Source organism: Phascolarctos cinereus, unplaced genomic scaffold (assembly GCF_003287225.1).
Source record: "Phascolarctos cinereus isolate Bilbo 61053 unplaced genomic scaffold, phaCin_HiC Scaffold_4;HRSCAF=312, whole genome shotgun sequence".
NCBI lineage: Eukaryota > Metazoa > Chordata > Mammalia > Diprotodontia > Phascolarctidae > Phascolarctos > Phascolarctos cinereus.
In genome coordinates this window covers 32,186,952-32,214,198 of record NW_027555847.1, presented here as the reverse complement: position 1 = coordinate 32,214,198, position 27,247 = coordinate 32,186,952, and the positions used below count along the sequence as shown (strand labels likewise).

General features: G+C 38.5%; 1 protein-coding gene across 1 annotated transcript in view; it reads left to right on the top strand.

Moving 5' to 3' along the window:
* The window catches only part of SUCLG2 (succinate-CoA ligase GDP-forming subunit beta), a 323,754-nt gene that overhangs the window by 280,601 nt on the left and 15,906 nt on the right, over positions 1-27,247 (top strand). Inside the window, exon 10 of the mRNA XM_021007549.2 lies at positions 23,801-23,921. Within this exon, the coding sequence (XP_020863208.1) occupies positions 23,801-23,921 (121 nt within the window). The remainder of the gene's footprint in view (positions 1-23,800; positions 23,922-27,247) is intronic.

The window sequence follows — 27,247 nt, the reverse complement described above, 5'->3', positions numbered from 1 at the left end:
AATGTTTTGTACAATGATGCACTACCTACTTTTGTCTGTGTTTAAGTTTTTGCTCCTTGTATTGAATTGTACTCTTGTTTCTATCATTATTTTTAACTTAGAGAAATCTAGTTCAATTCCATGTTAAAATATTGGCAGCATCATGTAACACCATTATTAAGAAATGTGTTGCAGTGAGCACTAATGCAGTGCTAGATGCATTTTATATGAATCATTCCACTCTTCAGAGAGAGTCATTGGGTGCTTGTGCTGTGTAAAAATTTTTAAGAAAGGAAATTGCTGATATATAGTGGGATTTTTCCCTCTGCAAAACTCCAGAAATTCAGCACGCAGCAGCTAATGATTATGTTACTGTTGTGCACATGTCCAGAAAATAAGCTGTTGTAGCATTATTATGCCACAGACTAGCAGTTCTTTAACTTTTATTATTTCCAATGTCATTGCCAAATGAAACATTTATGCAAAAGCTTACTATTAAACATAGAATCTTCATTCAGAATTTATGCTTACATTGCTTAAAAAAGAATAAAAAAATTATATGGCCATCTTGTGATTTCCCCTCCTCCCCCAAAGAAGATCATGAACTCCCGTTTTTAATGTCTCATGCTCTCTTGACTCATCGTTCTCAGTCTTTGAAAGCTCCATCTCAAAGGAGCCACAGTTGTCTTCATCCTTTTCCCCTCTAGTTCATGAGAGTCCTTCTCTTCAGTACAAGAAGTGATGCTGTCATTACCAAAGGGATTGAACAGACATCCCCACTCCAAAATGAATTCTACTGGCCTCTAGTGGATATTTTCTAGAATTCTGTCTTGGCTTCATCTTTTAACATATTCGTTTGGCCATCATACTGTACGCTTCAGCAGATTTTGAAACTCAGATTAAGAAGCATAATCATAAATCATGGTGACGTAGAATTTTTCATTTTGAAACAGGTGCATTTGAAACATTTTGAAAAAGCTACTTTTTAAAGAAATTATTCTATTAATACACAAATGATAATCTGGTATTTTGGGCTGTTCTAAAAACAAATTTGGATTATACACTTTTTTTCTTTAATAGAAAATATTTTTTCATTAACTCTGGAGAAATGATTCACTCAATAATCACTAAACGATGACTATTCTCAAGTTAGTATGCTGGGTACTTAGGGAAACTAAAAAGAAGAAAAAACATAGTCCCTGCCTTCATAGAAATTATGTTTTACTTAGTCCACATTGTAACAGGATACAAGATCATTTAGTCAAACTCTTTTATTTTACCAATGAGGAAACTGAGATTCACAGAGGTTGGGTGATGTGAACAAGTAGTGAGTGACAGAGCTAAGGCTTGAATCCAGGACCTCTAAACTGAAATCCAAACCTTTCTACTGGGCCACGATGTCTTCCATATATAAACTTTATTTTAAAAAAAGAAAGAAAGAAACTTTCAACATCACCCCAAAACAGAATTAGCATGGTGATTTTTTTCTCTGAAGAAGTTCATCTTATTACCAAAATCTAAAAACATTTCCCTTCCCAGTGTTTCTAATTCAAAGTCTCATATTACAAAAGGTTTCAATGAAAATGCATAAGTAGTGAAGACACTAGAGTTTATTTGGGTTAGGAGTCATTGACCATCTATAGACCAACTCTATTGGCCACTTCTCTAAAATGCGATTCCTTTGGAAGAAATGAAACACACACACACACACACACACACACACACACACACACACACACACACACACGTCATACAAGACAAACATGTAAATGCATATACATCTGTGTGCACACTCATGCACACATGTCTATACATGGATAGCCACATACCACATGTGTACATACATACACATATATGCATGTTTCTGAATGTATATGTGTGCTTATATGAACATATATCATTGTATATGTGCTGTGGTCATATATACATCCATGTGCATGCATATATGTGTATGTGTATATATTGTGTATATGCACATATGCACTGCAGTCGTATAAAATAAATGTGGATATATATGGGGGGGTGAAAGGGAGGGAGGAAGCAAGGTAAGGGGAGAAGGAGAGAGAAGGATAGCCACATAGTGAAATATATCACTGATCATAGGCTTTACTGAGAGGTAGTGGCACATAGGAGTGTGACCTCTATTCAGGCCAATATGATATGTCAGTATTCACAGTAATCTGTCAAAAATTCCAGTATTAAACCATTTCTATTGAAAGAAGTCACTGAGAGGAGGGAGGACATATTGGTATATGAAAGTGGTATAAAAACAAAAGGTATCAGCAAAAAAATATTAAAGAATTTGTCATTGTCTTCCCTCCACCTCTCCATTAAATATCCAAACACACACACACACACACACACACACACACACATGCACATACATACACATCTGTGTAATATTCATACTCCTTAAACTACTGTCCTCCTATATTTAAAATCCCTATACTTCTATTTTAATGTATAACTTTTGATTAATAAATCCTGGGTTACACTGGATTTAAAGAACTGGCTGTCCTTTGGTGGTGCTAGATTCATAGTGTTAGCTCTGGAAAGGGAGCTTTAAAGAGTATCCATTCTATGTAGCTCATTTTATAGTTCAAGATCATTGAGGCTATTCTCTGCTTCCACTTTAAGCCATTATTATCAGTTAAGCCCCCCCCCTTTTTCAAAGGCTTCAGTGTCCCTTAGCAATTCTTTCAACTGTTTAAAAGCTGTCAGAGCATTATCCACATATAGCCTGTGGTACATTCTTACTCTGATTGGCTTACTTGATACTCAGTGGAGATGGTGGATGACCTTGTTAACAGACACAACAAACACCTGCTGTGTGCTTACTGAATACCTGCTATGCACAAGACATCAATGGAGGTGTAGAGAGAAATACAGAGAGGTCTTCAGCTTTCCCCTTTCCCTTCTCTGTCTCAGATAATGAGGTAGTCCTCCTCCTTCCCAAGGCCAACACTCTATGTATGTGCTCTCGATTCATTCCATCTCTGTCATGAATCTTCAACTTCTACTCCACCCAGTGACTCTCTCTCTACCAGCAAAAATGAAAGTTTTGAAATGAAATGAAAATGTTTCCATGTCCTATGCATATGTACATATATGTATATATGTGTATATGTAAATACATGTGTGTATATCTTCCCTTGCTCTGGAATTCCCTTAACCTATCATCCTAGATCTCACCTCTCTTTCACTATCAAAATTGTACAAGAACAGTCTACATTCACTAAGTGGACTTCTTTATCATCCAGTTATAGTTTTCAATATGGCCTCCACCCCATCAATCTAATAAAACTGCTTTCTATAAAGTAACATTAATGACATCCTTCCCTCCCCTAATCCAATAGTTCTCTTTATCCTCACTTCTTCTACATCCTTTGATGTTGTTGAGAATCTCCCCCTTTCTTTTCAGCTCTAGGTATGAGATCTTATGATCCTTTCACCCATTTCTGGTCTGCTTTACCTGCTCAACATTCCCCATTCTCATTCTGTCATCTCTTTTCCCTATTCCTTTGGTCATACTATCTCCTTGACTAAAATGAGTTTCCCCCAGACCCTTCTGAATCTCCAAACTTAAAAATCATTTTTCTTCCCAAGGCCCAACTCATACTTTCTTCCCTGGTTCTTCACCAACTGAAAGTGCTCTCTGCACAGATTTCTGACTTCCCATGACTCATAGTGTGACTTTCTTTTTGCACTGATATTCTAATATTCATTTTATCATTTTGTGTTCATGACAGATCTCTTCTACTAGGTTCCTGTAGGACAAGTGTTATATCTTATCTCATCTTTAACTTCCTCCTGCCCCACAGCACAGCCCCCAAGGCTTTGTAGCTGCTGGACAAATGTTTATGGCGTTGAATACAGTCTAGCAGAACACACTGGCCCTCCTGTCTTTATATTGCTGCCAAGAGTAAGGCATAAACCGTGAAGAGTTAAATAACAATACAAGGGAGAGATAAGTCCAAGACAGTACCCTGAGAGCTGCCCCAAGGGAATACAAGATAAGTACCCACTGAGTGGTCTGGATAATAAGCTGTCTAGGAGCTCAGAGGAAGAACTGATCACTGAACTACAGTAGTCTGGGAAGGTTTCAAAGAGAAGGAGAGATCTGAGTGGAGTTTGAATGAGGAGGTTAGGATTTTCAGAGGGAAAGAAAATTGGGGGAGGCCATTCAGAGCTGGGTAAGTGAGGTGGGTGCAAGTCTGACCACATATTTCTCTGCTCCAGAAATATTAGTGGCTTCCTGTTGCCTTTAAAGGAAAATATAAACATCTTGGCTTGAAAAGCCCTTCATTATATGACTTCAGCCTCCTTGTGTGGGCTCGTTGAATTTTGCTACCATTCATCTTCAATATTCTAGCTAAACTGACCTACCCATTCTTCCTCTGCCTCAGTCGTCCCATATTCCATCCCCATGTCTTTAAAGAGGCTGTACTACATATGCTGAATGCCCTCTCTCTTCCCATCTCCTTCTTAGCACCCTTAACTCCCTTCAAGTCTCAGATCATATATTACATCTTATGGAAAGCCCATAAAATACCACTGTTTATTGCAAAATTTCTTTGAAATTGTAGTATCAGTTCATAGTTTCTCTTTCTCTCAGAAACTTTCCCTCGTGTTGAGTGTTTTCCTGTGCATATCTCCTTTGAATATATTTGGCTATTATTGTTGATTAACAACTTCTTCTTACAATTTGGTCAAGAGAAAACCAGAGTACAGAAAAAGTAAAGCCTGCTTTCAAAGTGCTCTTACATTTAATTCTGGGTCACCCTGTCCTGAAGTAATTAATATATCCACCTCAAGTGGTATTGTGTCTAAGAACTGCGGAAGTTTGCAGATATACACTTTATATTTAGCACTCTTCATCCAAAGAGCTTGGGATTGGTTTTGTCATCTGGTATTCTCTTGGAGACAAACTCAGAGCCACATGGTGATTCAGTGGTGAAGGCAGAGAGGCAGCCTAGATTTTGAAGGGAGCTCTAATTACAGATAGACTGAGCAGTTGAAGTCATTTATATAGGTTTTCTTTTAAGTAACAGTTTAAAGCCCAGCGACTGGGGCATAGTAGGCATCTTATAATTGCTTAATTGTTCAGTTGATTGATTGGTTTGCTATTAGTAATCAAATTAGGCATTTGGACTGTTGAAAATTTCATTTTTCCTTTGTCTTATTGTCTTCTGTCCTTTTTAATTGGTAAGACAAAATTAAAAAAAGCATCAGTTTGAGATCTGAATCAACCTTGGAGCTGATGGAAACAGTTACTAAGTAATAATTTCAGATAATGATAATAATAATAATGTAATATCTATAGGGGATGCAATCTTCCTGGAAGAAAATTATTAGAAGGAAGTATTTGAAAACACTCACTTCATTTAATTGTGTGTACTTTGAATAGTGGTCAGACTTCTTTTTGAAGAATATTTTTTTTAATTTTGTGGGGTTTTTTGGTGAAAGCTGTGAGGATCTGTTCAGGGGAGAGTTTTAAAAAGTGAATAAATCTGCCATTTTGGAAGGCAAGGGCTTCAGATTAAATTTAGCAACCACTCAACTAGTATGTATTAAGTGCCTACTGAGTACCAGGCATTACCTAGCTTTAATCACTGAATGGGTGTTGCCTTAGTCAAACTGAGACTTGGGAAAGACCTTACCTTAAAAAGTCTAAGGTCTCCTACTACATCTGGGGCCATCTCCCGTCATCTTGATCTGTGTCTTGCCACTGGACCCAGGTGGCTTTGGAAGAGCCAGTGAGGCTGATAATTTTGTACAACCCTCCCTCACTTAAATCCAATTCACCTACAAGTCATGGCATCCCCTTGCTGATGTCATGGTCCTCTTGGAGAAAGAAGGACAAACAATAAACAGAAACAATGAACAAATGAATGACTGTGGTAAACACTAGGAATACAAGGAAGGGAATGAAATAGTCCCTGCCTTAAAAGAGCTTATAGTCTCTTTGTGGGAGTCAATCTATATGTGTATAGGGGAAGGGAGTAGGGAGAATGGGAAGGGAGAACAGAGGGGAGGGGGAAGGAGACAGAGGACAGGAGAGAAAGGGACAGAAGGGGAAGGGACAGGAGGAAAGGAGAGAGGAGAGGAGAGAGAGATGTTTATATATCTGTGTATATATGCATATTCTAGATAGCTACATGATATGTTTAGGAGGAAGGCATGGGGAGCTGGGGAGGTCATGGAAGATTTAATATAGATGGTGGTATTTGAGGTGAGCTTTGAAGGATCCTGAAAAATCCAAGAGTCTGAAGTGAGGAGGGAGGAGATCCCAAGTATGGTGGATCATCAAGGCAAAGGCACAGAGAATGGCACTAAAGTGCAGGGTGTGAAGAATAGCAAGAAGGCATGAAGGGAAGGAATGCATTAGGTGGCTAGAAGGGGGAAAAGAGACCACATTGTAGAGAGCTTTACATGCCAGCTGGAGGACTTTATCTTTGATCCAGGAAGTAATAGTGAGTCACTGGAGTTTACCGAGTGGTGAGGTAGCATGGTCAGAGACTCATTTTAAGAAAGTCACTTCAGCAGTTTTGTGGAGGACAGATTGGAGGGGGGGGGGATTTGAAGCAGCGGGACCAGGCTATTGCAGTGGTTTACATGAAAGGTGATGAGGGCCTGAGTAAGGTAGTGGTTGTGTGAGTGGTGAGAATTGGATGGTTGTGATGAGTTGCCCGCCACGGAGGTAGGAAAAATAAAATTGACAGATGATTGGATATGGAGGAGGGGGGAGGTAAGTGCGAGTTTAGAATGGCACAGGTTTTGAATCTGAGTGACTAGGATGCAGGTACAATTAGAAGTCACAGAAATAGTACGATTGTCAAAGCAGGTCTACCTCTTTATACTCACCCAGAATTTCATTAACGTATTCATTAACATTACTCACCAAATATGAAATATTTGAAATAAAAGTATATTGAAATGAATTGAATTGAATTAAGGTATTTTTTCTGTTATTGAAAACCATGACAAATATTAGTTGCCACTCTGATAGAGTAGTGAACCGCAGCTTTCCAATAAAGAACCTTCCAGTTTGTTAAGTCTGACAGCTTTTCAACCAACCCTGCTGTGGCCTACAAAGGGTTAACCCAATTGTTTTTCATGGCTAATCAATGAGTTAGGTACCTTGAGGTGGAAAAAGCTTTGTTGGATTTCAGTCCCAGGCAGCAATGGGAGAATTCTTTGCCAAAGTAGCTTTTGATTTGCTTCAGACATAGTTTACTGACATTTGCTGAGTAGCTTGTTTCAGTTAAATAAAGGGATCAGGCTTCTGAGTAACAGATTACAGCAAGGTCAGTCAGTGATATCTGTCATTTTAGAATATTTTCTGTGCCTGAAGAGCCCTTATGATAGCAACCTTTCATGTTGCCTGTAGATGGGAGAATACATTCAGAAAAGTGGTTTCTTTTCTCCTCCAGAAACTCAATAAAAATTATTGGCCAAGAGTCACAGACATACTTATCACTCTTGCAGATCAGGGAACTTTTTGAAAAAGATCTGGTTGTATTCTTCTCTTCCCCCTTCTCCCTCTCCTTGTGTATTTCTCTGCTTTCCCCATTCCTTCTCCTAGACCCTCTGCTCTCTCTCCTCTGTCTTTCTCTGACTTCCCCTCCTTCTCCCTTCTCTTCTCTCTTATTGCCTGCTAGCTTATCAGACAATGTCATTCATCCATGTAAGGTATCTTGAACTTATCAAGTGAAGCTAGGTATTATTTTATTATCTCCCTACTTATCTTGGGTACTGACTCCATATTAGCTTTTTCTGTTCTATTCTTTCTTGTCAAAAGATCTTTTCTTCTTTTCCAGAACAGGAGAGCCAAGATTATGAGGGGAGAAGATCCTGCTATATAAGAACTGGGATATTTAGTCTAGAGAAGAGAAAATTCTGTGTGTGTGTGTGTGTGTCTGTGTGTGTGTGTGTGTGTGTGTGTAGGGGAGTTGGAGAGGATGACATGAAAACTATATTCAAATATTGGAAGTTCTTCCAGAAGCCAAAGGAAAAAGGAATTAGATTTGCCCTGCTTGGCCTCAGAGAGCAGACCTAGGATCAAGGGGTGTATCTTGCACAAAGACCAATATCAGTAGCCATATGAGAGAAAATTTCTCAACTTTTAGGACTATTCAAAAGTAGAATGGGAAGCTTAGAAATATGGCAGTTCTCCTGTCATTAGAGGCCTTCATGCCAAGACTGATGATTACTTTTGGAGTATATTGTAGAACGGCTTCGTATTTAGGCATGGGTTGGACTATATTGCCAAGAGTATGTGACCACTTGTGCTTCCCAAGACATCACGGGCTTTAATAAGGCATTCTAAGTACTTTCATACAAATATTACTTGTGTCCATATGAATCACTAGAAATAGGCAGTGGTCATATGGTTGACAAGTCATGGAAGGTTCTTGGTTCTGTCCTGCATAAATGCCCTAGGAAGACAGCAGATTTGGCCACTGTTGTTCTCAGGTTGGCATTTAGCTGATTCTGTACACTCACTCAGCAAAGAGTTTCTAACCACCACCATTCTTCTCTTCTTACACTGACCTGTACTATGACAGGACCTGTGTATCCTCATCATCATTCTTTGCTGGACAGGAAAATACTTCTTCCTCCAAGGGTCTACCTCCTTCTCTGTGTCACATTCTTCTACTCTTCTACAGATCAGCATTACCCTTTTTCTTCTTCATTTCTTTTTTCTTTCTCCTTTATTGGAACCAATGTATAGAACTTCACTGAAACATCACACAATCTTCCATATTTAAAATGAAAACATCTTTCTTCCTGATTACCTGGATGGAGGAGAGGCATATTTGAGCCTGCTTATACTTTGAGGATAGAAAACAATTACTTGGCAACAGAAGAAAGAAAAGTTCCAAACTGTGCCTAGCACTCAAAATTCTTCTTACTTTCTAGAAGCCAGATTCTCAATATTTGTTGGGGTCAAATTTCTTAAAGAGCTTTCCTTTCCTATTTAGCATTTTGTTATCTCTTTTGCACATGGATAGCCACACCCAACTTTCTTTCCTTTTTCTTATCATCTTAGTTAGCCTCCTGGATTCCTCCACCTTTTATCATCCTTTTTCTTTTCCTTCTTTTTTGCCCATTAATTTGAGTCCTCATCATTCTTCTTCTTCCTCCTCCATTTAGCCATGCCTCCCCCCTCTTTTACTTGTGAAGTTGATTTTTAACTCAAATATAAGACATTTATATTCCTATTAACTGTACCTTGTTGGATTGAGCTAAGTGTTCTAGCCTCTTGATATTTTTTTTTTGGCTCCTGACTTTATCATCCATCTGTTTTCTGTCTCTCCTGGCATTGTATCACCTGCAAATTTGATAAGTCTGCCACTTGGGCTTTATCCAAGTAATGGATAAAATTGTTAAATAGCACAGGGCCATGTAGACCCTCGCTGGAGACCTCCTTTCATATTGGCATCAACTTATTAATGATTCTTCCTTGGTTTCAGTGCCCAATGGATTCTACACACAATGTTTAAGCACCTGTTAGGTCCCAGGCATGGTGTTGGATGCAAACATTTGCTTTTGGTCTTGCAACTCAGATATTAATGGCTTCCAAAAAGACCATTCACATTTATGCCTCCTCAGTATTTATAATGCACCCTTTGTTTTTCTTTTCTAAAATAAAATCAAGCTTCGGGTTTATTGGAACAGATGTATGAAGACTTCACTGAAACATCACACCACCTTCGTTTTACATTAACTTTGGTATTTATGGAAACAGTGGGCTTTGCTGTGAGCTAAATTGGTGGTATTTCACTATAGCATCAGTATGTGGTGGCAGTTGGCAGTGTGGTGGCCCAGGTTTAGGGTGTTTGCTTTGCTAATTGTTGCTTACTGTACCAATCTGTGTATTGTATAAGAAGTCTGCCATGGAAACAGCCTATCCTTAAAGAGCAGCAGTTACACACACACACACACACACACACACACACACACACACACACACACACACACACACCCCACTGTGGTAAAACTGAAGACTGATAGACATCCTGCTTTTAGATTAATAAATGAGCTTTTCACAGAGTTGCCAACTTTATGAATATTCTTAATATTAATTGTTCAGCTAATGATGATGGAATAGAAGTATACACATTTATCAAGATGACATCAGCTGGAGATGATTGGACAAAATAATGCTAAGAGAACATGCCAATAAATATTCTTAATCTACACAAATGTAGCTCCTGTTACAAATAAAATATAGATATTGCATCATGAACAATGAATGCTATCTCGCCTTCTGTTAAGCTTGGTTGACAGTTTTGTAACTAAAATGTTTCTCAACAGTCAATGGCAATAGCTCATTTCCAGGGAAGAGATGATGTTAGACGTACATACGTACTCTTGTCTTTCTTCTTTCATTTAAAATTTTTATTAAATTTATTTGAAAAATGGAGGGTCATTTCCCAGAATCACCACCATCTGCCCTCTCAACCACTCCTCATTTGGAAGGGCTGGCAAGAGGTTAACAGCAGATCTCTTCTATACCAAAATTTGTGGCTAAAGCAAGTCCTTATTCAAGCAACATATAGCAAAGTATCTAATAGAAGTGACTTAACCAATTAGGCACCCAGTGCTTTGGATAATGTCTTACTCATTTGGGCTTTAATTTTCATGACTTCTATAAAATCCTTACACCTAAACATGTCTCTAGTGCCCTAAAAGGGGCATGGGGGAATAGCCAACTATGTAAGAGCTTTATTGCCAGATGCAATGAAATAGAAACTATACTCATTAAAAAGACAGACTGAAGTTCAAATCACAATTGGAGAAGTCTACAGATTTCATTGGATGGTCTATGATCTTGGATTGGAAAAATTGCATTTTTATTTTCACCAATGCCTAGCTGAAAGTCAGCATCTCTTTCAGTTTTGAATTCAGATGACAAACTGCCAGAAGGCCCCATCACACACACACAACAAAAGATTAAAAGCCCCTGGACTAAACTTTTACATGAAATCATATAAACTAATTCCTTGAAAACTTTAGCAGTTCAATATTTGACTTTTAGCCAAATAAGTAAGCTTATATGTTAAATATTGCCACTACATTTATGCTAACATACTAAGTCACTTTCAAGACCCCATACATATGTCTCATAGAGTTCTCAGGTACCTTATATTTATGCGTTTTTGAAAAGCTCAATATAGAAAATATTTATATTTAGGATAAAGAAAAGTTAGCATTTTGTTGTATAACAGATACTTTAAACTAAAAGGACAAGAACTGTTATGGTTTCAAAACATAGATTGGAGAAGGGTTTAGATAAATTAATGGGTGGTAGACTTGTAATAGGTTAGAGATACATACTTAAGTATAGGTACCTAACCTTTAGAATTTCATAACTTAATGGGCAATAGCGGTTCTTTACATTTATTCTAAGACAATCATTTCACAAAACAATAATTCAGAAAACAATCTCATGGAGTGGGAAGCTATGGCTTCATCATTCATATACCAGCATGTTCTTATGTCTGTTTTTGCCACATGTGAAAGAAGGATCTGACTTGTTCTGCAGTAGACCGACAAGTAATGAGAAGGAATTCTCAAAAGGCCAGATGCCTCTGCTGGGTTTGTTACTAAGGGGATGCTGGATCAGAGAGAGATTTGGACTAGATGCTGAGGATCACTGGTAATGGGGGAACTATTACTTTAACTCAATTTGGTTTCAACAAGCTTTTAGTGAGATCCTACCATGTGCCAGGGCCTGTGCTCCAAATTTACAAGTAAAACTGCAATATTGTCTTCCTTGAAGCTTCTTATACCACAGAAAAGACAACATGCAAATAGGCAAGTGAATAGAAAACATATACCAATGGATGCAAAGTAATTTCAGGGAAGGTCTAGTCAGAGAGCTAAGCTATGGTTCATTGGAAGCAAGGGAGCCCAAAGACAAGTGGTACAAAATCATGGTTTGTCTGGGGACTGCTTTATTTGCCTCCTTCTCTTTGTAGACAAATGTAAGCTATGTGGAGAGATTTGTGTTGCTTATGATCCTCAATGACAACAACAATAATAATATGTATAGTGCTTTGAAGTTCGCTAAGCACTCTGGGTACATTATCTCCTTTGAACCTTATAGCATCCTTCAGAGATAGGTGCTTTGAGTATTATTGTCCCCATTTGAGAGGTGAAGAAAGTGAGCTGAGACGTGAAAGAGCTTACGGAGGATAATGTAACTGGTAAGCATAAGAAGCAAAATTAGCACGCCTTCCTCATTCCACATTCAGCCCCCTTGGGTAACCCTCTCAGCCTCAGTTTCCTTGTCAGCAAAATGAGGATTGCAAGAGCACCTACCTCCCAGGGTTACTATGAGAATTGAATGAGATGATATGTGTAGAATGCTTTGCAAACCTATAAAAAATACAAGTGCTATGAAAATGCTAGCCGTTCTTATTATTAAACTGCCTCCTCTATACAGTTTAGTGAGCTTGACTTATTAGAGATATATGCATATTTTAATGTGACTGACTGCATCCTTCATTCCTTTATCACATAGTATATACTAATTACTTCACTTGGCATCAGAGGTTTTTGAGGAATATTTCCCAGGGATTTCTAGTTTTCCATGCAAATCATTGACAAAGGATGGCAGCATGGTGCAGTAGCAAGAATAATAGGTTTGACTTGTATGGGGCTGATGCTGAGTGAAGTGAGTAGAACCAAGAGAATGTTGTACATAGCAACAGCCACATTGTGCAAAGACTAACATTGATAGACTTAGCCCTTCTCAGTAATGCAAGGATCTAAGACATCTCCAAAGGTCTCATGATGGAAAATGCTATCCACATCCAAAGAAAGAATTATGGAGTTTGAATGCAGATCCAAGCATACTATTTGCTATTTTTTCCTTCTGTTTGTTTTGTTTTCTCTTTCTTGTGGTTCCTCCTATTGGTTCTAATTCTTCCTTACAACATCACTAATGTGAAAATATGTTTAATAGACTCCAATTGTGAGCCGTCTTGGGGAGAGAGAGGGGAAGGGAGGGGGAGGAAAAATTAAAACTGAAAAGGTTATGGAAGTAATTGTTGATATATCAAAATAAATTCATAAAAAAGAGGGAAAAAAAAGAATAGATTTGGAGTAAGGAAACCTGAGTTCTAATCTTAGATTAGCTCCTTATTTCTTGAATGCCCTTGGCCAAGTCACTGCCTCCCTGGGCCTCAAAGCCCTCATCTGTTGAATGAGGGGGTCGGACCAGATGGCCTGTGGAGTCCTTTCCAACTCTCATGCTGTGTTCCTGCATATGATACTGGGCACATGACTTAATGTCCCTGGGCCACAGTTTCCTCCTCTGTAAAACAGAGGAGGTTGGACGAGATGGCCTCTGAGGTCCTTTCCAGTTCTAGATCTGAGACTGTGGAAGAAGACAATCATATCTTGGCATATCATGAAATCACATTTGTACAGTCAGTCCTTCAAGGCTCCCAAAATGCTTTCCTTTACAATAACAGAGTGAGATCAGTGATGAAAATGCAACTCTCTCCACTTTTCAGGTGAGGAAACTGTCTCTGTGAGATTCCTAGCAGCGCCAAGGGTCACTCCCCTGATAAACGTCTGAGGATCAGACAAGGTTCCTCACTTCAAGATGTGCATCCAGGCTACCACTCCAGGCTGGGTCAATTAAAAATGCAAAACTACTACATAGGGCTGCTGCTCTGCTTTCGTGAATGCATTTGTATGAAGTAGATCAGGGTGGGGAACCTGCCACTTTGAGACCACATGTGGCCTTCTAGAGCTTTAATTGTGGTCTTAGTATCAGATGTGCAGTTCACAGGCCACATGCTGCCACAACACTCCCAAGTGTAGCGCAAACTAGACTTAGATGTAACTGGGAAATATTTGACAAAACAAATAAAAATACAATAAAACATAGATAGCATTGCATTAACTAAGTCAATATATACCCCACAGGCGTTAGAGGGCCCTGTTTCTGTTTGAGTTTGCTAGCAAGGGACTAGATTATCTTTGAGTTCTGAAATTCTCCAAATAGTTGAAAAAACCCAATTATTTGTTTCTATTTATCAAAACAATGGGGGAGAGGTTCTCATTTCCTTTGAAGGAGACTTGTGTCTGTCATTCTTTGCAGGTACATTGTTGGATCGCAGTCACTCTGACCCAGTTAACAAAATCCTGAAATGAATTTACAAGAAAATAATTCTGAAAGGATAAATCAAGGCCAGGGGGGAAAAGCAAATCTAAGGAGTGCTAATGAATTTCAGCCGAATTTGAAAGCCCATTTTTGCCCCCCTGAACTGATTTGTCGGCTTATTTGTAAAGATTACAACAAAGCCCCAGATTGAATTCTTCACCTGACTCAGTTCCTTATTGATGCAATCCTTTTAGACTCCCCTCTAATTTAGCAGAGTATTTTTATTAAAGCCAGACGAACAAACATCAATTATCCAAGCTGCATCTAATTTTCTTGAACATTTTTCCCCTCCTCTAGCTGCCAACGGATTAGAAGATCTGATTAGAATTCTGCAAGAAAACAAAACAGAACCAAAAAAAAACACTACACACAAAAACAGATGTTTAAACGAGAGTGATGGTGTTAAGAATTAAAATAACTGCTTTGGTGCCCAAAATGGCCTCCTCCTTTTCTTTACTAATATAAACACATTCACTTAACTTTATCTGCCTAGTGCCTTCTCCAATGGGGCTAAATTAATATCCTAAATTGGAATAGGCAGAGAAAAATCAGTTGCACTTATCAGTACTGACTGCATATGATATGGTATATTTGAAAGGACATTTGTGTTTGCTGTAGCCAGTATTCTAGACAACGACTGGCTGATAGCCTGGATCTGTCTTTCGATCTGCTCTCTTTCAGCTACCATTTGTGAATGAGGAAGGGCCATGTGAATCTTTCACTTTTTATGAGCTTGTTGTGGGAATGGATTCATTTTTTCCCCAAGTCACGATAATTAAGGAAGAATGGACTTATTTAATCAGTCAACAAAACAGCACTGATCCCATCATGTTGCCAGGAAGACCAATGATGGAAGTAAAATGATGCAACAAAAAAAATCACTAAATTCTGGGAGGCGCCATTAAAGATTTTAGCAAACCTTATAGAGAAAAATACAAGAGGAAGTGGAATCACAATGGATTAGAAATCTTTGTCATGAAAGTGATCAGATCAATCCTTTTGTGGGCCACCTAGTATTACATCTATTTCATTTACTAATGTATGTAATTCTTTATGCATTTGAGTTTGAATGAGTGAATATTAATTGTTCTTCCTGTTTCCATTTTACTAGTTCAGGGACTTAATGCAATAGCCAACTAATTGATCATCCTATTTCATCTCTCCCCTCTCCAATCCATCTTTCATACAGCTGCCAAAATGATATTCCTGAAGCATAGGTCTGAGTTTATGATTCCCCTGCTCAAGAAACCCCAATGTCTCCCTAGCATTTCTAAGCTAAAAATACAATCTCCTCTGTTCGGCAGACTCAGACCTCATTTCCAGGTTTATTGCACATTCTTCCTCTTCAGAAATCTTAAACTGCAGACCAACAGGCATCCTTACTTCTCCTTGTACACAATAATCTATGCCTTCTTTTTATTCCTTTGCACAATCTGTTCATGAGACCTCTCCACTCAAGTCTCATCCCCTTCACGAGAATTTTCCTGATCACCCAGGTGCTGGTGTACTCTTCCACAAATTGCTTACTTCATATATACTTGGTATTTACACACATGTACAAGCTGTACACACATACATACAAGTGTACAACCCAAAGAGAGTGTAAGGTCATTAAGGGTTTGGTTTTGTTCAGTCATGTCCAATCATGTCCAACTCTTCATGACCCCATTTGGGGTTTTCTTGGCAAAGATACTGGAATGGTTTGCCATTTCCTTCTCCAGCTCATTTTACACATGAGAAAACTGAGGCAAAGAAGGTTAAGTGACTTACGCAGGGTGATACAACTAGACCCCAGGAAGATGAGTCTTCCTGACTCCAGGCCCAGCAGTCTATCCACTGCATCACCACAGTGTCCATTAAGGTTAAGATTAAGAACTGTTTACTTTTGTTTCTTTGTGTTCTTGGAGCCTTGTGCAGTTTTCTGCTCACAGTAGGTGCTTAATAAATGCCTATTGAATAACTGACTGAAATTCAGAGAGGACCACGGCCAATGAAGAGACCAGAGTCATGGTGGTATTTGCTAGAACAAGAAATGCAAAAAAACAGAAACTAATTTAGAGACTATGTGAGGTATCAGACAGAGTGCTAGGCTTGGAGTCAGCCAACAGTTGCCATTTGAGCAAGGAGCTTACCTCTTCTCAGCATTAAGTTCCTCCAGTTTCCTTAATTGTAAATGGAAGTACTGTCAAAATTATAATCTTTATTTATAATCTTTATATAATATATATATACATACATAATTTATAATCTTTATTGCACAGGGTTGTTGAAAGAATCAAATAAGATCATGTATATAATGTATGTTGCAAACCTTAAAGTGTTACATCCACCAGTTACTGTTTTTATTACTGTTGGGCAGTTAATATATTTAAGAAAATATGAAAGAGACCTTCTTATTCATACACATGCCATGTCCTGTGCTTTGCAGTACTCTACCGAAAGATGGAAGGAGGGAGACGTACAGGCGGTAGCTTCTTTTGCTGTTGTTCATGTGACATCATGTTGAATTAAAATGTAATAAAAAATAATCATTACACTTACAACTAGGATCATAGATCTAAACAGGAAGAGATCCTGGAAGTCAGCTAGCCTGATTTCTTTATTTTGCAAATAAAGAAACTGAGGCCCAGTGGGGTTAACTGATTTGCCCATGATCATACAGGATTTGAACTCAGTTTCTTTGACTCTAAGCTCAGTTGCTAATTAAAACAAAACAAAATAAAACAAAAACATTATTATTAGATTAAAATCTGGGATGTAAATCGCCTATTTTTTAAAAGCCATATTTATTTGTGAGACTTGAATGTGTCTTAAGACCACTTGGAAAACCCTTGAGGACCATTTGTGCTTCAGATCACGTACTGTTTGGGGTAAGGGGCACCAAAGCACCAGACCTGCTTCTATCACCCTGAGATGTGTGAGCTTTATTTTTCTAAAAGCGTAAGTAGCAATACTTGTGAATCTCCCTGGGGACTTTGGGAGGGAAGAAGAGTAAGGCCGCTGCTCTTCGAGCACTAAGAAATCTCTTGGGAGATTCTCTTGAAACTTAAATTGAGCTCAGTCATTTTCTATGGTTTGTTTGCCAGGAAGAAAAAACTGCATTGAGAGTTGTTATTAGTGTTTGTAATAATGAATGAACATAACCCACGTTGAAAACTTGACGTACTTTATAAATGCTAAATAATAATAATAATAATAATGTCATGAGACCTTCCTTTTTAAACTGTCTTAATTTCATTCTCAGTTTGAGATTGCAGATTACAGTAGTTAATTATAGAAACTGGCCCAGAGTGAAACCTTAAATCAGATTTCCATTAAAGTGCATGACTGCAGCAAATTGTTTTATGGTGGTGGGAAGGAGTGCAGTAATATTGAGTGTAGTTGGTTACTACTCCCACCTCCCAGTTGTCTTTCTGGTATTCTATAGTACTGACCCTTCTATATTGTGAAATTATCCCCTGTATTTCTTCATTCCTACTTACTCCTGCCTACATCCCCAGCAAAATTAACTTGACTCTACTATCACTTCTATGGTCTCCCTGTTCTATAAACTAATCTTTCATTTTAAGTTCTGATGTACACTGTCCTCCTTTTTAAGCTTTACAACTCAAGAGGGTTGGTACCTCATGGCCATGTGCGATTTTCAAATGATAAACATTAGCTTCTCCTGACCAGCACTAGGATAGGTTCCAAAGGCTAGCCTCAATTTTCTTCTACTGCCTCATTCCCCATCTGCCTTCACTTTCATAGAATCTCAAATCAAAGGGATCTCAGAAGTCATCTAGTGCAACCTCTTCCCTACTGAACCCAAAGCTAAAAAGTCATTATTATCTTTTGTCTTTGCATCACCTTCACTTCCAAATGTATCCCAACCATCTGGTCTAACCATAGAGCCATCCCTTGGAACAAAGAGAAAGGGGGAAAACAACAGCAAAAAACTAGCCACCCCAACTGAGTTTGGCAGTGAATGCTTTGTTTCACACATGGGTTCTCCCCAGCTCTGCAAAGAAAGGAGGGAGGCACAGTTTCTCATTTCTTCAGGGCCAGTCTTACTCATTTAATTACACAACGTTCAGTTTCTGGGGTTTTCTTTGTTCTGTCCCTTTTCATTGTTGTAGGCATCATGAACGATGTTTTCCTGGTTCTTCTTACTTCACTTTGTTTCAGTTCTTAAGAGGATTCCTATGCTTCTTTGTATTCTTTGGTATTCGTCATTACTTATAGTACCAATATAATGCATCATATTCATTGAACTTTCCTTTGTAACAAAGAAAAACAGGTATAACTAACAAAGCTATGATATTAGACACCCATGATTCCTTCCTTCAGGTTAAAAGGGTGAGCATAGAATGTGAACACAGGAAAAAAGAGCAATATACAAGCTAGAACCATGATGTGGGTTAAGTCCTCCTTCTGACCTTTGTGACCTTGGGCAAATCGCGTAGCCTCCGTAGCCCTCAGTTTTCCTGTCAATAAAATTAGCGGCTTGAACTAGATGGCATCTGAGGTTCCTTCCAGCTCTGAGATCTCTGATTCGTAAGCTCTAAGTAATGTATTTTTTCTCTTCCCTTCCTTCTCATATATGTCAAATAGCAGAAGAAAAAGATAATTCCTCATGGAAATTCACTACTTTTGAAGCTTATGAGCATAAGCTTGAAAGTGACAAGCAACCCAGTGTTTAGAAAGTTCTCAACATATAGTAAGCCTTAATAATCACATTTTCATTCATTCATGTGACAAAATTTGCTGTAAGAATGAAAGCCAATTCCCTGACCCACATTGACAGCTGAAGTGAATTTGGTTCCCAATGTGTGCTACAAAAGAAAGCAATGTAACAAAGACCCAGATATACATGGCATCATCGGAACTAGGAGAAAGTGACCTCTTATTCCTGCTGCCAGGGAAAGGCTGGGTGGGAGGCTGGTTCTCTTTGGGCTGCTCAGGAATTTCCTTATCACTGGGCTTAGCTTCATGGCTTACTCAGAGGCTACTTGCAATCTCTGTTAGATGCTAGTCTTCTGCCTCCTATTATACCACATGGCTTGGGGAACCCACCCAAACTATTGTCCCTCTGCCCCCCAAAAAAGGGGGTTCTTAGCCCTGCTTTTGATCACTGTTGGCATAGTACATTATTATTCAAAGGCAAAGCCTGGTGCATTTTTGCTTCTATCCACAGCACAAAGCGCATTGTCTGGTATGTGCTTTGTAACTTTTTTTTTAATGGATTGATTTAGTGAATTGATGAGAGGAAGCCATACATTCATTGGGCCTAAGGATGTAGTAGAAAGTATGTGGAACTTGAACAGAGAAAGGGATTTAGGTCCTGCTTCCAAATATTTACTTTTTGTGACCTTAGGCAAGTCACTTCAATTCTAGAGGTATTAAATTCCTCATCTACCATTTCTCACATATTATTTCTGCTAAGAGTATGCCATCCTTCTAGTGTGGCTTGGAATAATCCACCTCACCAAATAGAGCCAGTGAATTGCCACCTCTTTTCACTTCTGTCTCCACAATGGCTATCCCATTCTGTCCCTTTCCTTCTTCATACATGGTCAGAACCCCCAATTCAGACCCTTATGATCTGTCACCTGGGCTATTTTGATAACTGCGCATTGGTTTCTCCCTTCAAGTCTCTCCCTAGTTGAATCTAGCATTTTTATAATTGCCATGTTGATATTTCTGAACCACAAGTTGAACCATGTCACTCCCCTACCCCATAAAATCCCATGATTCCCTAGTACTTCTAGGATCAAATATATACTCCTCTGGCATAAAAGTACCTCATAGCCTGCCCCCATCCTACCTTTCCTTACCCTACCTACCTTACCTACCTTCTTATTAAACATTATTATCCTTTATACACTCAATGTTCCAACCAAAATAGACTTCTTGTTCCATACATGCAACATTCACTCCCTCATCTCTGCCTTTGGACTGTCTCTCATGCCTGGAATGCACTTTCTCCTCACCTCTCCCTCTTAGAATCCTTCAAAGCTTAGCTCAAGGGTCATCTTTGACATGACGACTTCTCAGATCCTCTCCCATCTGCTAGTTCCCCAGCCCCACCACCAAATTATCATATATTTTGTATATATTTTGAAGATATTATCTATGTACACATTGCTTTCCCTGATGAGGTATAAGCTTCTTTAGGGATCATTTCATCCTTATCTTTACCCCAGTCCCCGAGCACCATCACATCATGCCTAACACAGAGAAGGCCTTTAACAATTGCTTATTGGTTGATGGATGTATTGCTAAAATTGAGCTCAGTCAAGCAAAAAGCATTTATTAAGCATCTGTTCTATCAGACACTGTGCTGGGCGTGGGTGACATAAATAAAAGAATGAAATGATCCCTAATCTCAAGAAGCTTACATTCGAAATATGATAAATACATGTAGTATGTATTTTGTAGTGTTGTCATGAAGACCAAATAGCATAACTTACACAAAGTACTTTATCTCTTAAAATACTACATAAATGTCAGCCAGCAATACTATTATTAGCTTTTTTTTTAATGTGCTTGAGTCTGCCCTGAAGGTTTGCAGCATTTAGCAATAGTCATTAGAGAGAGAAAGAACGAACTTCTGTTAACTAAGGTCACCCACTGCAATGGAGACATGGTAATGGGAGCCTTCATTTTCTGAGCCCTTCTCATCCACTAACTGAATTGGAAAATAATGCTCATCGCCCATTACTCTTGTGATAATACTATTATGTGCAACTTATCTCAAAGTTCATTTTTCTTTTGCTATTAGCATTTAACCTGTAAGTAGGTTAGCAGCCCTTTAGAACACACACTTCTCCCATTGATCTTACATGCATTTTGTACAGCTCATTTGCTGTAGTAGAATAATAGGATTCAATGACAGTAAGCTTCATATCTGTGGATGCTTTGCAGTTAATGTAATATAATTTAATTGTAACTTAGATGTAATATTTTCAATTCCTAGCCCTTGGTAAATAGCCATTTTTTTTTCCTGTGGGTTTTATCAATTAATCTGTGTAATGAATTCTCTTCATTACCTAGTTCTTCATGTTAATTGTAATGGATTTTCATATACCTATTTATCAAGTCAGAACAAGTACACTTTTTGGCCCATGAGCCTTTGAATATGGAATGTGTACAAATAGGTGAAGGCTTTCAGGATGAATTTACATTTCTGAAAAATTCCAATCAATTGATATCCATTGTGACATTCTCACAGTGGATATCAATCTATACCATTTTCTTCAGGGGTCATCTTATTGCAGAGGTTGTCAGCCTAATATAATTAATGTACTTCCACCTTCTCATAAAACAAGTGTAAGCTATCAGACCAGCATTTAGCATGCATTCCCCTTTGTGGCTATGTGGGAGAGTTGACTTCAGCAATTAAATCCCATCAAATCAACAACTGTTGATTAAGCATTTTGAACAGATAAAGTACTCTGAGGGTTATAAAGTACAAGAGTCTCTTCTCCCAGGGAATTTACAGTTTGGTTAAGGACAACAGATATAAAGACAGGAGAAGTTAAGGCACAGTGTAAAGTTTAAATGATTGCAAAAAAAAAAATAAAATAAAAGGAATTTCACCCCAGAGTTCTGAAAGAACTGGCAGATGTGACCGATTGCCGAGCCACTGACTGTGATCTTTGAAGGTCTGTGGAAAACCAGGGAAGTGCAACATTGGAAAAGGTCATATATCAGAATTGTATAGTGGGTAGAGTGCCAAGCCTGGAGTCAGGAAAGCTCATCTTCTTGAGTTCAAATTCAGCCTCAGACACTCACTTTCTATGTGACCCTGCACAAGTCACTTACATCTATTTACCTTACTTCTCCATCTGTAAAATGAGCTGGAGAAGTATATGGCAAGTCACTCCAGTATCTTTGCCAAGAAAACTCCAAATGGGATCACAAAACGTCATATACAACTGAAAACAATTGAACAACAACAATATATTGAAATCTTCCAAAACAGGGATGAGAGCCAAGCCTGTAAATAAATGAGGTCAATGAACTCCACTTCAAATCCTGGCAGTGTTCTAGAGCACACGTGACAAAAACGTGGTGAGCCACATGCTCACAACACTCTTGAGTATGGCCAAAAACAGATTCAAATCTAATTGGGAAATGTTTAACATAATAAATAAAAATGTAATAAAACATAGCATTGCATTGTAAAACTAAGTCTGTATATGGCTCACAGGAGTCTTTATGCACAGATCAATGGCCCCATTTTTATTTGAGTTTCACACCACACAATATGAAAGGGTGCTTAGTGACATCAATTTGGAATCGTGTGATAAAGTGTTTGTTTCTTGATTTAGAAAACACATTGATTAAGTTAGAGAGGATCCAGTTGTGAATAACCAGGATGGTGAGGGGAATGGAGACTTGGGTATATAAAGATGGATTTAAAGAAAAAAAAGAAATAGGAATATTTGTACGAGGTGAAGAAAAGACTTGGGAAAGACACAATAACTCTTTAATTATTCAGTGGCTGGCCTGCAAAAGCAGGATTACACTTCAGCCACTTGGCCCCAAGATGCAGAACTGGGAACAGTGGGCAGTCTTTGCAGGAGGACATATTGTTACTTAATGCAAGGCCCCGGTTCTTAACAAATTGGTTGTTGCTGTTGGTGTTGCTCATTTATTTCAGTTGTGTCTGACTCTGTTTGAAGTTTTCTTGGCAAAGGTGCTGGAATGGTTTGCCTTTGCCTTCTCCCACTCATTTTACAGATGAGGAAACTGAGGCAAACAGGGTTAAGTGACTTGCCTAGGGTCAAACATCTGGCTAATGTCTGAGGTCAAATTTGAAGTCGAGTCTTCCTGACCCCACTCTCCCTCACTCCTTGTTCTGTCTACTGCACTGCCATCTTAATACATAGAACTATGCAAATGTGATTTCAGGCGGTAGTGGATTTCCTTTTATGGGATTTCTTCAAGCAGAAGCTAGATTTCTTCTAGTTGGAGATATTAGAGAAGGGCTTACTGGATAAAGATAGGTTAGACTAGGTGGGCTTTGAGATCCCTTCCTACTCTGAGCTATTGTGATGAACAGTTCAAAACAGAAATAGAAGAGATGTCAAAGGAAGTGGATAATTAACATAAATAACTGGTAAAGGCAGTAAGTGCTACAGGAAGAGAGAAAGATCACTTTAGGCTAGATTAATATGTACTTATGCATTAATATAGGAAAGAGAGCCAACTGCTAAGCTGAATATTTCATAGAGATTTCCCATAATGTATGTTACTATGTACATCGCTTACTAGTGCTGTTTCTATGATGTAGTACTTATTACTACAGGAAAAAAAATAGCCACATTCTCATTTGAAATAAAAAATAGTATTATCACATATGTGCAACACTATTGTTCTATGCAGTATATATTTACATTATATTATAAAAAGGGATTCTCTTGTGAATTTTATATATATGCATACATACATGGTTGTGTGCAGGTATGTGTACACATACAGATATATGCACACAATGTATGTGTTCATTCCAAGACAAAATGACATCAAGAAAATTACTTTCTATTCCCATAGTATGTTATTCAGTGTCATTTTTTTGATTAACAGCTGTTGGTAGTGACAATTTCCCACTCCTTTCAAGCAGGTAACACCCTTTTTCTTAATTTCTAGGTTGAAGCCATCCTGGTCAATATTTTTGGTGGAATTGTAAACTGTGCTATCATCGCCAATGGCATTACCCGGGCCTGCCGAGAGCTTGAACTAAAGGTACCCCTAGTGGTGAGGCTTGAAGGTGAGTTATGGATCGTTAGAAATGGCCATTACCCATAGCGTAATTTCTTAAGAATTATTTATGAAAATAGTTAAAAACAGAATCAGATTCCAGCATGGTTTAAAAAAAATGAGCTTCATCATAACTGAACCTATAACATGGTCATCAATTTTGTATATTTTCCCTTTTCCTCCTCCCCTGTCTACAGCACCATCCCAACCCAATCCACCCCCAAATAATGAAAATCATCAAGCTTTCAGTAGGTTTCTACTGTCTAAATATTATGACACTATTATCTTCTCAAAACCACTAAAGAGGGGTAGCTAGGTGGCACATCGGCCTTGGAGTTAGGAGGAGGTGACATTTGACAGTTACTAGCTGGGTTGCCCTGGGCAAATCACTTAACCCAGATTACCTTGCCAAAACAAACAAACAAGCAAACAAACAAAAAAACACTAAAGAGGAGACGAATCCACACTTTCAACACTAATCTTAGTTTCTTTAGATTTAAAAAAGTCAACTTTCCTCTGGCATCCTAAAAGTAGTAATTTGAGTAAGAGCCCTGCCATCAAAGTAGTAAAGGGTCAAATTCCTATAGAAGAGACACTTAGACACATTTGTGGGAATTGGAGAAACCCGCTTTGTTGGGGTTAGCCAAGGCTGCTAATGGAAACTTCCTTTGGCCATGTAGACAGAGGCCCACAAATGAGTTCCTTGGCTAATCTAGTCCCTGCCCTAGACATAGCGATTTATCATATTGGAAGGAGGAGTGAAGAGTTCCTTTCTCAAAACTCTACTCAGAAGATTTCCTCTAAACCTTTTTTTTTATTGTATGAGTAGTATTTAGTATGTTTTTTTTAATTATAATTATTATTCCAAATGTATCTTTATGGTTTGTTTGTTTTGACAACTCCTGTGTTCATGTAGTTGCTGAAGAATGTGAAGCTTGTATCCTTAGACCAGGATGGTCTCATTTAACATCTCCTACTCTACTGCTTTCACCATGTCAGCTAGCTCCAGGGAGAGGAATAGTGTCTGTCATAATATTGAGAAACTTTCCAACTTGGAATCTATTATACAATTTGGTTCATCCTTATTCAGCTCATGTGGTCCCATGAAGCCTTCCCTGATAAATATCTCGCCTAAACCCATAAAAGTGGATCTTTGCCTTTTCCATTTTCTCACAGCTCTCTGCTTATTTCCCTCTCCCTTATATCACAGCTCTTTGTGTCAAGCAACAAGCATTTATTAAGAACTCACTCTATGTGTATGTATACACATAACAGTATTAGCCTGTATGTGTAGTACTATTATCTCATATGTGTATATTTGTAACACTAATCATAAAATAATGGGAAATGATGGGAAAAACATCCAAAAATCCTATCAAGGGAATCACGTTCTAATGGGGAAGAAAGCATGCAAATATTAATATTCATAATAAAAACATTTATGTAGCTCCTACCATGTACCAGGCCCAATGATAAGCTTTTTATAAATATGATCTCATTCTATCCTCACAGTGACCCTAGAATTAGATGTTATTATTATCCTCATTTTACAGTTGAGGGAAGTGAAACAAATAGAGTTTAAGTGACTGGCCCAAGGTCACACAACTACTAAGTATCTGTAACCGGATTTAAACTCCAGTCTTCCTGACTCCAGGCTCAGTGTTCTATTCCCTGCACCACCTAACTGTGTTTTGTATGTGTGTCTATACAGGTATGCACGTGTATTACATGTACACGTACATGTGTGCATGTATGTGTGTGTATGTAATGCAGGCCTGCACAACATACGGCCCGCCACTGCTCACTCTCTCCTGTTTCTCATGTGACCCACAGCCACAAACCCTCCTTAGTCTATCTCTAGTTACCTTTACTCGAGAAGTGAGCTTCTAAAAGCCTATCATTTTCATTTTGGCCCCTACCTACTTCTGATCTAATGCAAGGTAATCTCAAAGGCATTAACAGCTGGGGGTAAGTGGGTGGGACCTTCTGCAGGAGATGGCATTTGAGCAATCTTGAAGAAAGTCGGGTTAGCAGTGAAAAGGGAGAACACTCCAAGAAGGGGGAACAGCGAGGGCAAAGGCACATTTTGGGAGGTGGAGTATCTCATGGAAGGAACAGCAAGTTGATGAGTATAGCTGGCTCATGGAGCACCTGGAGGGAAGAAAGTGTAAGAGACTGGACAGGTAGAAAAGGCTCATATTAGGAAATCATATTATCAGTTCCTTGAGAATAAAGTCTGGGCCACACCTACCTCAGCATAATGGATCAAGGTACTGCATTTAGAGTCAGAAAGACTTGGGTTTGATTCTTACCTTTGAAATTTGCCAGATTTGTGACTTTAGGCAAATCACTTCCTCTCTGAAACTCAGCCCTCTCATTTCTATGATAGGGATAATCATAGTGCCCACCTTATAGTGCTGGTAAGAGGCTCAGGAGGATGTCTTCATAGTGATTTTACCATAGAAGTGTTAGCTATGATGATGACAGAAAATTGACATTTGTATATTGCTATAATATTTGCAAAGCACTTTATACATATTAGCTCATTTAAGCCTCATATCAAACCTTGACAGGTGTGTTATTACTTTACAGATGAAGAAACTGAGGCACACAGAGGTTAAGTGACTTGCCAAAGTTAGCTAGTAAGGACTTGAAATAGCATTCAAACTCTGGCCTTCCTTCCTCCGCCGTCATTATTATTTGAATCCCCAGACACTAGTAAAGACTATCACAAAGCCTTGCATGTAATAGAGACTTTTAGTAAACACTCAAGTGGTTTCTCAATCAGTAATTATTGGATACCTAGTGTATGAAAACCAAAGTGCGAGGCACAGTAGGAAACGCTAGAAGCCATCCCTTTCCTTAAAGATTCCGTATTCTCTTTGGGGAGATAACCCACATGCTTATAGTTAGATGATGACATAAGACAGACGTATGTGTAAGAACAGTATCAATATTCTTTCCCACAGTGCCTCATGATATTGTTACTGTATCTTTAAGAACCAATGGAATCTCAGACTCATAGTTGTAACGTATACTTGTATATGTAATTGTACTCAACTTGTTAAATTGCATAGTTTAAATATGGAGTTTGTTAAACTATAACTGCAAGATGCAATGGTCTCTCAAAGATACATTAGTTTCTGTGGGAAAGGGTACTAAAGCTGGTGTTCTACAAGACTTGGGAATTTGAGTCATAGACAATATAGGACTTAGAGCTAGCTACGCAAAGACAAAAATGAAGCTATCCACCAAGCATTTGAAGATGGGGCAGTGGAAAGCATTCGTTACATGAATGACCTCTGCTTGATTATGTTTTGCTGAGGCTGATGTTCA